The 11,934-nt window shown below is 38.9% G+C and overlaps 1 protein-coding gene across 2 annotated transcripts; it reads right to left on the reverse strand.

The window, feature by feature from the left end:
- Positions 1-163: 163 nt before the first annotated feature.
- cops2 (COP9 signalosome subunit 2) lies at positions 164-7,197 on the reverse strand. 2 transcript variants are annotated; one of them, XM_037094560.1, is made up of 13 exons: positions 7,005-7,197; positions 6,403-6,516; positions 6,181-6,258; positions 5,948-6,091; positions 5,768-5,857; positions 5,593-5,670; positions 5,125-5,299; positions 4,851-5,029; positions 4,544-4,596; positions 3,166-3,263; positions 3,003-3,085; positions 1,737-1,795; positions 164-681 (listed from the first exon to the last, which is right to left on the reverse strand). In XM_037094560.1, the coding sequence occupies exons 1-13, from the start codon at positions 7,056-7,058 to the stop codon at positions 537-539; spliced, it is 1,350 nt and encodes a 449-aa protein (XP_036950455.1). In that variant the 5' UTR covers positions 7,059-7,197; the 3' UTR covers positions 164-536. The 2 variants fall into 2 exon arrangements, with proteins under 2 accessions (XP_036950455.1, XP_036950457.1); XM_037094562.1 differs by having other exon boundaries at positions 5,966-6,091; positions 7,005-7,196.
- Between the last annotated feature and the right edge of the window lie 4,737 nt (positions 7,198-11,934).

Consider the following 11,934-nt stretch of genomic DNA (forward strand, 5'->3'; position numbering starts at 1 on the left):
ATAAAGCTTTGACGGACTGGAAAATACAATACGTCATGCACTCATGGAAATAGTTTCAAACCCCTAAGATAATCCTTATCTCTCATGTATGACATTTAAAAAGACTATTAGACGCCCAGACCGTCACAGTTGTAAACGTAGCTAGTCAAAAGCAGCTGAATCCTTTTAGTGCTGAGAGAACTCTGTTTATTACCAACAGGCAACAGTATACATTAAAATACTGTGTACAAGTTTTCATACACATTTGGACTTTTTATTTCAACAACTGAAGCATTTGTGTGTTGCACATGGAAGGATCTGCCAATCAGGAACATGAAAAACAAAAATAAGTGTCAGTGATTTCCTCTCATCACCACAAAACAACACACCCTGAATACGTTCTCGGGGTTCCTGGAGTCTTCTTGAAATTGGTGGCATTCTCAAAAACCTGTGCTGTGTATCTTGTATCAGAGGATATACTTGAAGAAGCACAGTAGCATACTTTATGGATGTATTAAAACATGCCATTTTTCCTTGTCTCTTGATTTTACATGCCATCATGTGAGCTTGCTAACAATGGCTTGGTTGAGCGTGTTCAGCTGATTTGTCCATTTGTCTAAAGCTGTGTAGCGAGCCCCTCCTCTCTTCTGGTAGTCCAGTTCTAGTAACTGGTTGACTTGGTCGATCCGGCCGTGGATTGTGCTGGGGGGGGAAAAAAAAATATGAGAGTGAGCAGAGAAGCCACATGTTCCAATATAAAAATAACTCAAATCTGGGACATAAAGAGCAGTCCAGTTTCTTCCCACAATTTAGTCAAGCTCTCCTAGTTCGCTTTAAAATGCCAATTAAACAGTTCCTATAGTCTTCCTGCAGCTTAACTGTATGTTGTATCTGACTGTCTGCTAATAAAGACAACGAATGACGATAATTCAAAAAAAAAAATTTTTAAAAATGTATAAATATTTCCTGAGAATGCACAGTAATTAGAATCCTACAGGTGCCCAGATCAGAATTTCTGAAGCCTGCAGGATAAGACGATCACTGATCAGAAGTAGTTTATTTTACTTTCTTTCATTTATAATTGTACGTTATTACTGACTGATTAACTTTGCTTGATTAAAAGAAAGAGTTCTGATATAAAAAATAATAAAAGTTATCTGTAAACTGTGAAAACCAGAATTAGGAACAAATTAAGATGAATCTTTTGAATGAATATAGGCTAATCATGATGGGTGAACAATCAATCGGATCACTCTTAGGAAATCCCCCAAATAATCTTAAAGACTATGCTCTTTTTATTCTTAAACATTTGAACATTTAAACACTGAACACCGGCTTCTTGAATAACATTAACACAAGTCCGATTTTGGGCCTCAGAGGAAAACAGTGACGATGTGCCCCCCTCTTCCATGGGCTAAGGCTTTAGCAGAACCTCAACAAAAACAGATAATGTTAAAATCAACTGATAAATAAAGTTTAAAACTTATAAAACACTTTCCTTAACAGAGTACAAAAGAGTTATTTGGTGTTTTCTCTTCCTGCTGGGTCATTTACGTCACAGAACCGGTAGAACTGGGGATGTGACGTTCAGAGGCAGCTCACTATTTCAGTATGACAATCAATTAAGTACATAATGTGACTGAAACTGTCAAATCATACCGCCTGACTCTCTTAAGGGCCAAAGGATGCAAACTATGAGGAACTGTTAATTTTATTTCCCTTCAACTTCTCAGCAGACACGTGACGGAGAAACTTACTTATCCAAGATGCACTGCACCAGCAAACTCTCCACATCGCACACATCGATGTTCAGCTCCTGAAACACAAGGCACAGAGACTCATTCTTACATCTGTCAAGTATGTAAGCAACAATGTTTCAAAATTGAAGGATGCACAGAGTTCAACACACAACGCAAATCCCATAAACTGTGTTAGATGTGTTGCAAAAGACCTGTGGAGAAAGTCTATCCTGCAAGTACGTAAACTAATAAGTAGATAAAAAAGAATATGGAGGAAGGGTTGAAAAGCATTAACACATACCCTCTATGCACAAACATAACTGATGACTGTCACACACACTGAGCCATGAACCAGAGATATGAAAATATACAATAATTACTTCCTCATCTTACAGTCTTTCCTTATGTAATGTAATGTTATGTAAGTGAAACCCTTAAAATTATAGCAATAGGCATAAAAAAGAAAATCTGCGCTTTTACAAAAAAGTTAATAAATAAATAAAAAGTCCAGGAGAATAAATCTGAAATGTACAAATAAAGTGTTTAATAGCCTAGCTTTTAATGTGTCATTGTTATTATCATATATGGTTCATGTTAAAACTGAAATTACATTTTATGTACTTGTAGCATATGCTAACAGACAAGCAAGATTCACGTGATCACACACATCCTTTTTGCTGTACTTCAAATGATGCACTTGTGGCTGAACCAAACATGTCCCATGAAGACCTACTGGTAGATACGGGTTTAGATTAGGTGCGACGACCACTAAGAGACGCAACAGTTTGTTTGAAAACTAAACGTTGGCCTCCAGATAAGTTAGCATAGCTGCTATAACATCAGTTACATAAGAACTGCAGACTACATTTCATTGAAAGAACAGCAAGGAACAGAATTGAAAGCTTTTCTTGATGGAAAAGGACTTTGTCAAAAATGTGAAGGTTGATGGTGACTGACAGACAACTTGTCAAATCAACTGCCAGGAAATATTAAAGTACTTGCCGTTATGCAAACAAACAGTTTGGAAGGAAACTTCTGTGTAACAAACCATCCTGCAGGTCTGGTACATTGACAGTTTTCAAATTACAAGCCCTGCAAAGCCAGCCCATATCTGGAAATCTATCACTTGTGACTGCAACATGTGATTTTCATGGTGCTTTCTTCTAGTTCTGCCATTTTATTTATTGATAAGACTGATTGGCTTCCAGTACAGATGAAATGACTGTCTAAAAATAAAGAAGTAAAGATAAAAAATAAGCTGACTGGAGGATCATGTGTGCTTACCTTTGAGATGAAGGGGATGTGTATTCTCGTGTACGGTTTGATGAGTTTGATAAGTACTTGAGTTCTAATGTTCCTCAGGAGCTCTGCAACACAACGTCACATGATCAGCTTGAAAAAAAAAAAAAAAGACCAAGTGTGGACTGAAGTCACGTTCGCCACTCACCCTCTATGTGCTCTCTAATGAAGGGGTCGTCCATTATGTTACTGTGATTTGTTTTCAAGATTTTCTCAAATTCAGTGATGTCATTGTTCTGGTACGCACTGGAAGGAAAAACAGTCAGTGTTGTTTTAATATATACATTGTGTCTCTGTGACCAAAACATAAACTCTCATCCTGATAGCTGTCTAACACATTTCAAAATATTAGACTTTTTCTAAACACTGTTCTTATTACAGTTTTGGGTGTGTGTTCTTAGTTTCTTGTTTATGAAATATAAATTTCAAATAAATGCCCTGAACCACAGCAGTCTGAGACAATGCCTGCTATCGATATAAACATGAGGACAAAAGTGCTCAAACAAGGAAGCAGAAGCCAACTGCAGGCCTGAGGAAGACAATAGTCATGTTCCACACAACACAAATACTGTGAAAATGTTGCTAAGACATAATTCTATACGAAGAGGAAATGATATAAGGAATCCAAAAAATGTGTTGAACAAACTGCACACCACACGGTGTCAGAACTTCAAAAATATAGCTGGCAACTCAGTGATATCTAACGATATGAACAGACAGATGTTGTTCAAGCTAACAGGCTCTGTTATATTTGCAAAGAAAAGGTGAACAACAAAGTCATTAAATGCATTTATCTGTTCTCTGGATTTACTTTTGTTCTCCCTCACAAATAGGTTAGACGACAATGAATACCAACAGTGGTCTCACTTAATAAAGCTATTGAGATGGTATAAATGTACGTGTCAGAATAAAAACTGGTGAATGAAGGGGAGATATGTCGGTTGCTTTCAACTGGATAATGAAGGAGGCTGCATATGTGACATTACATGGTTCACACTGCATCACAGTCACAGTATGGTTCGGTTTAGACACATTAACTACCCTGTCGGATTCGGGAAAAAGAGCTTGCTTGCTTTCAGTTTAAATAAGTATGTTTCTTACAAGCTTGTCTAAGTTGGGTGTGGTACATAGGATGTTACTACTAGTGAGTGAAGGGTGAGGGACTCAATCAGAGTAGAGAGGTGAGTCACACACAGGGCTTTCAAATGGGAGATCAGGGATCATTTCCCGTATGAAACCAAGTTAATCCAACCCCAACAATCATTTCTTACTCTTTCACAGCATTATTTAATTTCCCTATATTCACACATTAAACAGAAATATTAATCTACCGAACCAGTCACATACAATCTTTTGCATACTAGTCAGGTGGAGTTAATATGTTGCTGGAGCACAATCACAATCATAACTTGTCATGTGTTACTTATAACAATAACAGCAAACACTACAATCACCTGTTATGCCTTGGTGGCATAAACAGATCTTTCAAAACACCTTTGTTATATGGGAAGAAAATACATGCTTACCTTACTAAGTTTGTCATTGCTAGAATCTCAGGGTCATTTTTGTATGGTTTGGCCTTGGGAAAAAAATATGTGAAAGTTATGGCACTAAAAACGTCAAGTGATTAAGCACAAAAACTTCTACACACTTTCAGCAAATCATTCTGATTAAAGACAGTCTCGCTGTGGATCATCAAATGTTCAACTGCAAACTGTACAAACTTATATAGCAACCATTAGTCTGTGCCTTTTCCTCTTGGGCTTCATATGCTTACATGCTGTTACAATTATTAAGTGCAAACATTTCAAACAGTAACAATTACTTTCATACCTCTTGAGAGTCAAAAGGATTTATTCCTGACTTCATCAGCATGTTGGCTAGGACCAGGTACTTCAGGCATGTCGTCCTTCTTGGGCTCCCAGATTCATCGTAGTTTTTAAAGGCCTCAAAGAAGTCAGTGTGAGCTTTCTCAAACTCACCCTCTCTTAAATGCATCTTGCCACCGCACTCTGAGTAAACAAGCACAGGTTATTCTGCAAACAGCTATGACAGTATAAACTTCACAACTGCTCTATAGATGAAGGAGACACTGACACCATCATACCTCTGATAACCCCCATAATGAGCGGGTGAGGAATGGCAGATTTAATGTGAAGTGACTGCTCATACAGGGCTTTCAATTTCTTGTTGTTTTTTTGTGCTGTGTACATCTGAATCTCCAGGGCGTAGATCTCCAACAGCTGTGTGCCTTTTTTCAGATCATCCTCTCCATCATCTGTCTGTAGTCGTGATAAAATTAGAGGCATTTATTAGATCATTAGTGCCATCAAATCTACAAATGCATATGAACAGATAAAACTCACAGCAGTATTTTCTATTTTGTTTCATCTGTGGACATGTGTTTCAGTAAGAGTAACTACAAATCAAGAATTAAATCATTCTTACACCTAACAAGCAATGATAAGTTAAAAGGGAAAAGTATATCTGCCAGGTAAAACCTATTTAATTTACCAAACTAGGGAAACATGTTATTACATTAACAGAAAGAGAGAGAGAAAAAAGACCTTATTACCTGACACGACTGGTGAAGTTGCCGAAGGATCTTTTGCAATTTCCCATACTCTTCTCTCTCCAAGTACAGCTTCCCTAACTGCAGGCAGATAACAAAGAACAGCATTTCTAAGGTCTTGTTGTACTAAGAGATTATGACACAAGACAACCTGGATCAGTGAGGAACCTCAGTGTACCTTTGTGTTCGTTTTGAACCACAGTCTGTCATTTTTGGCATCTTTCAAAGCCTCCAGTGTGGTTTCATAGAACTCTTGTAGCAAGTCCATCTGGAAACACAAGAAAGGATTTTTTAGGACGACACAGATTTAAAAACACCTGGCGCTGCAAATTTCAAGGACAGAAAATGTATAACTTACAGCATCGTCGATCCATACCTGTTTGGAGGTAGAGATGTAGTCCAGAATGGAGTTGATGGACTTCTCTGAGTAGTTCCTGGTGACAGCACTTCTGATGTATGTGAGGAGCTGCTTGTACCTGTTCATCATCTCTGGAAAGTTGGTCTACACAGTTGAGACACAGAACAGAAACACTGCTCAAAGATTCATATCTGGTGGCATAAACAAATAATGGCATAAGTTACACTGCATACCAGCTTGAAGTTGATTTTTATCATCTGTTTCAGTGCTTTGAATCCCCATTCTCCTTTCTCTCCTTCTAGCTCCAGTACCTGTGCACACAAAAAGACCAAGACATGTAAGAAAATATAGTACTTTTAAATAAATGAGATGAGCATAGAGCTACAACGAACTAGTTATTATCATCATATTGTTTTGGGGTTTTTTTTTATTACTGTTATGGAGTACTACTCCACCTTCTGGAAACTGCTGAGTGCTGCTTTGGGATCATCCTCCTTCAAGGCTTTGGAGTTGTAGTACTGGTTCTCCAGGTCCACATTTGGCTCTGAATTGCTATCTTCTGAGTATTCCTGGGTGTCAGCATTGAAGTGGGAGTTCAAATCACAAAATCCAGTTGGAAAACAGACATGTTTGCACACAGATCGTAACAGAAACTCTTAGCTAGCTAAGACACAGGACAGGATAGCAGATTGCTCGTGAATACAATTCTGCAAACATGACCGTTGAGCTAACCTTACGTTAGCCACAGTTTGCTAACTAGCCGGCTGGTTTGCTCTTCACGCCTGTAATTCAAATTTAGCGTCAGTCCAGAGAATAAACCCTACGTTTGCTATTCAGTGTGGTTACTGTTTATTGATATAAGCCAGCGGCATTGTAGCTAAAACCAACCATCGTTAGTCAGCTAGGAAGCTAACGTTAGTCATCGGCTGTCAGCTTGATATTAGCCAACAAGCTAACTAAACAGCTAACGTTAGCTCGCCCGGTACTTCACTGTGAGCTTTCAGCGGACAAACAGCTGAAATTGAAGCGCAAGGTGAGTACGTTCAGCTGTAAATACCAGGTCGTAATCTTCTTCATCATCACACATGAAATCGTCCTCCATATCAGACATCTTGATGGTCTTCCTCGCTCTTATTCAGAGACAGACAGTAGCCCGGCCTGCGCTGTGTTTTGCAGCGATGGTGAAGTGGTGTGTCGGGGTGGTGAGAGGCAGCAGCCTAGTTCCGTCCATAGATGGCGCTGTTGGATCGCCTCAGAACCACGAGTAACTTTACAAAGTAACAGCTGCAGTCCGCCTGATGTTGTGGCATGTCATGGCTGTAGTTGCACTGATTTTAAACAGTCTGTTATAATCTTGTACATTTACTCTAGTACTGTACAGTCTTGAAGTACTTGTACGTGGGTATTTATATTTTAAGTACTTAAATAGTTCACTACATTTCAGGTGCAAAATTCTGTATTTTATTCTCAAATGCATTCATTTAATATATTTAGGGAGTTACTACGTCATTTTTAGATACAGAATATACACCCAACACACACTGAAATATGTCTTGTAACATTTATTTATAAAATGTTATGCAGTGTTACAGATATAACATTGCTCTGCGCACTGATCTGTGTTCATAATCCAATAATCCAATATAAAATAAGAACACAGCACTGATAGCAACGTTTCCGCTGCACAGTCAGAACTTAACTTGCAATATTATTTACATTTTGCTCAACAAACAAATAACAACACATGCATGGTGCTCACATGTAAATGAATAAGTGTATATTGTATATGATCTGTAATTTGTGTAGTATGAAGGCATTCACAAACTTTCATTTTGTTATGAAACCCTATGCTGTGTAATGAGCATGTAACATTTATGTTTTCTTTTGTTTGTTTTACTGATTTTGAATGCAAGACTTTTCCCGTGACACAGTATTTTCACTCTGTGTTATGGCTGCTTTTACTGAAGTAGAAATTTTAATATGTGAAGACATTACACTACTCACAACAGAGCTCAGCCATGAAAAAGATATTTGGAAAACTGAGTAGTGTTAAGGTATTTTTCTTGGCTTTCCGGACTCTTTTTCATTTATTTTAGGACCTTTAGCCAATCAATATCAAATGCCACAATTTCACAAGTGGTGACGAAGCAAAAGTAACCACGCAAACACAGAACAACCTCAGCCACCACACACACTGCGCCCCTGGTTCACCAGGTTCATCTGATCCACTGGTGGTGAGAAAGGTTTGATTAAGCAAAGTCAACAGACAAAACTACACAACGTACATCGGATATTAGGGGATGAAGGAAGTACTCAGATCTCTTGCTGAAGTAAAAGTACAAAAGTATTACATGCAAAATGTAATTGAAATATTAAAAGTGAAAGTACTTTTATTTACTTTGAAATCCGACGAGAACTTTAATCTGTCACTAAGAACATTTTTCAATAACATGATTGTATGTTTCGTATGAAAAATCTTAATCCAACTTATCGAATAAATGAAGACACAGTACAGTATTTTCCTGTGACATGTGTTGTACAAGAAAGGTACAAGTGCCTACAGTACATGAGTTAATGCACCCTGTTAATTTCCACCACTGTAAACATCCCATGAACTCCAGTTGTGCGTGTCAGATTTCAGTCGGCCCTGCGAATCAGGTTCATGTCAGTTGGATTTCGTGACTGTTCTCTCAGCAGTCTTGGCTGCCACACAGAGACCACTGGCAGCATCACATCCCTCTCTGCGTCATTTGGGAGGTCAGTCCACACCGGACCCTGCGAAAGATTTCATTATCGACGAAATGATGGTCCTGTTCCCGAAAAAGTTACTCAATCAGCTCGTGTGTCATCAACTTATGTGTCATTAGTTTATTTAAGAAATAAAAAAAAAAAGATGAGTTTTGGTGAAAAACTCCAGTTCGTCATCCTATGCAGTCAGTTTGGCCATAATATTTACAATATCCAGACATGAATCACTGACACCGATATGAAAGCAAAGGATGTATTCACATACTGAGTAATAACTTTAAATGCAGTAAGATTGTCCAGAGTAATGTAACTTGTGCTGGTGTGTGTACTAATGTGTCAGAAGGAGAATTTTCCTCAGCCATATTATCTTTCATGTATGCTCTGATGGAGTTACTGCATCTCTTACATAAAACCACGCTGCGGCTGTCTGCTTGTTTCACAGAGAAACCAAAATATTCTGATTGCTCTGGCTGGACTAACACTCGGCTGGTGACCTGTGCGTGTGTGTGTTGTGATTTGAAATGTGCACACCCTTTTGTTGCATGCGTGAGATGCATTATTCTAGCAGCAGTGGTTTGTGTGTGTAATGCCTGTCAGCATTTCATTAATTACGCTTGGTTTGCATCAACATAAAGGACCTAATGAATGAGCTGCACTCCGTGAGTCTGAGACAAAAGATACGTGGGTGCTAATACACCCTGGCGTGTCATCACAACACCCACACTACCTCCTCAAATTATATGGCGTGAGGCCTCTTCACATACCTGAAATGCACTGTTATCGCCACGAACGACTGATCTGTCAACACAGAGACAATCTCTACAGAGTGGATTTCCCAGCTGTGGTGGGAGGATGCTGCTGAAGAGCTTGAAGGGCAAACGAGGACCCTCCCAGCGCAGGCTCAATACAGCTCTGTCTCAGGCACCAACCTAGTGCCAGAGACTTTTATTTATCCGACTGAGACAGTGGGATGGTGTGATAAACACAAGTTCATCATGTTTAACCTTGCCATGTAATCCCAATAACCTTATTTAGAGATCCAAAAGTGCGGTATTAAGCCTTATAAAGACCTCCGAGCCGCCATCGTCCTTTCCAATAATCTTTGCTGATTCATTTGATAAAAATAGCACACTGATATTATTCCCTTGGCGTTGATGTATACACTGGGTTTTATAAGCCGTTTAATTTTTGGTTGCCAAAAACTGTTTTATGCAGAACCTAATAACCTTAATCAAGTTAATATAATCTAATTTCTGACAGTTACTTAAACATGAGACAGAGTCTTTTTAATATATCTCCAGCCTGGCATCTGGCAGCAAAAGCCCATGTACCTCTCTCAGCAGGCTGCCTGCTTGTATACGCTCCACAAATGGCCCTCACCACTAAAGTGCTCACACTGTGGTGCTAACCGTCGCTGTACTGCTGCCAAACTCCCTTGTAGATCATTATTCATACATGCACACAAATGCACGCACAGTCATGCAAGTGGTATAGTGTAAACAGTATGCGTATATATAAATATATATGATCTAATATACACACCTGCTTAATCATGCGTGCCTCTGCATGCACATGCTGTTAAATACCCAAAGAACCTGCACGGTTGCCAACCTTGTACAATCTGCCCTGAGGTCATCATAGCTGCTCTCACTTCTCAACTTGTGCAAGATGCGTGACAAGCCAGTTTGTTTTTCCCTTTTCATTTTTTTTTTGTTGTTGCTGTTTTCATTTTTACAAGGTATGTAGAAGCGTGTCTAAATTTTATGCAACAACTTCCATCAACCGGGGCTGTTATTCCAGATGAAATCCAACTTCCAAGAGCTGAAACAGCCGCAGCAGCCAAGTCCACACGCAGCCCCTCTGCATCACACGCTAACATGGTATGTGTGCAGTATGTGCTCTGAGTGGGGTCTGTGGGTGTTTGGGTGTCTAGAGAATTTGGGTTTGTTATAAATGTATGGAGGGTTAGGCAATAAATAAATACATCCAGTGAACATTCTTCTTTCAGATTTGGGTTTTTAGTCCTTCATGTTTTTATTAAGATGAATGAAACAAGTAAATGATGAACAATGCGTGATTATTTTCACGACTAATTGATTAGTTCAGTCGATGAAATGTCAGAAATTATGAAATTGTCAATCAGTGTGTTTCCAAAAGCCCAAGATGATGTCCTCAAATGGCTTGTTTTGTCAACAGCCCAAAGATATCCAGTTTACTGTCACAGAGGAGGAAAGAAACGTGTAAGAATTTGGAATCAGAGAGAATTTGGCCCTTTCTTCTCAAGATCCTTAAAATATCATTAATATAATAGATAACAAACGATTAATCGTTGCAGCTCTAAACTGGGCTTGGTTGAGCAATTTTAGACACAACCAGGCTGGACAGGACTGATCTGAGTTCATCTGCTTGATTGTTGTTAAGTTTTCAATCCCATCTCAGTTTGCATCATGATAAAATAAATACGAGAAATCCCAAATTGAAAGTGATATAAAAATATTAAGAGTCAGTCTTGCCAAGAGTCAGATTGCTACCACTCTCATATCTGCACTGCAAATGTGAAGCTCCTGCGCACATTCAAGAAGTTTGCCTTCATGCCTTTCAGGAAAAAGCCTTCAGGAATTCAGGTGATGTAGTATGAAGAGCAACAAAGAGGTCTACGTTTTGTGAGGAGGCAGAGGTGGATGGATAGTTCCGTCAAAGGACTTCTAACCTCAGCCTTTCCCCCACAAACCATAATCTTTTCCTAAACCTAGCCAAACTGTGACTGTGTTTGTTAATGTTAACCACATCTTAGAAAGGCTTTCTGGCAGAAATTCCTGAGGCACCCCACTGTATTTGTAGCTTGTGTCAGTGGCCATTTAGCTTAGCATAAAGACTGGAAGCAGAGGGGAACAGCTAGCCTCGCTCTGTCCAAAAGGAAGAAAATCCCTTTATCACCAACCCTAAAGCTCATCAATTAACACGTTTATCTCATTTCTTTTAATTTGTGCCTCCAGCATGTTACCGCAAATAAATATTTTTCTTTAACTACTCCTTTAAATCATCCACATCCTCTTGATTATAGCAGCCCCAGTGGACAAAAGCGGTATGAGGACCACAGCCTCCTGTCGTCATGATACTGATCGGGTTGGTGTGTGAATTTGTTTTGGAAGCGAATGAAAAATATATCTTAAATCTTGATTTCTACAATTGCAGATTAATAATTGTCAAATCACGATGGTGAAGAAAGGCAAACTTTG

The sequence above is a fragment of the Acanthopagrus latus genome, chromosome 4 (genome assembly GCF_904848185.1).
Source record: "Acanthopagrus latus isolate v.2019 chromosome 4, fAcaLat1.1, whole genome shotgun sequence".
Lineage (NCBI taxonomy): Eukaryota > Metazoa > Chordata > Actinopteri > Spariformes > Sparidae > Acanthopagrus > Acanthopagrus latus.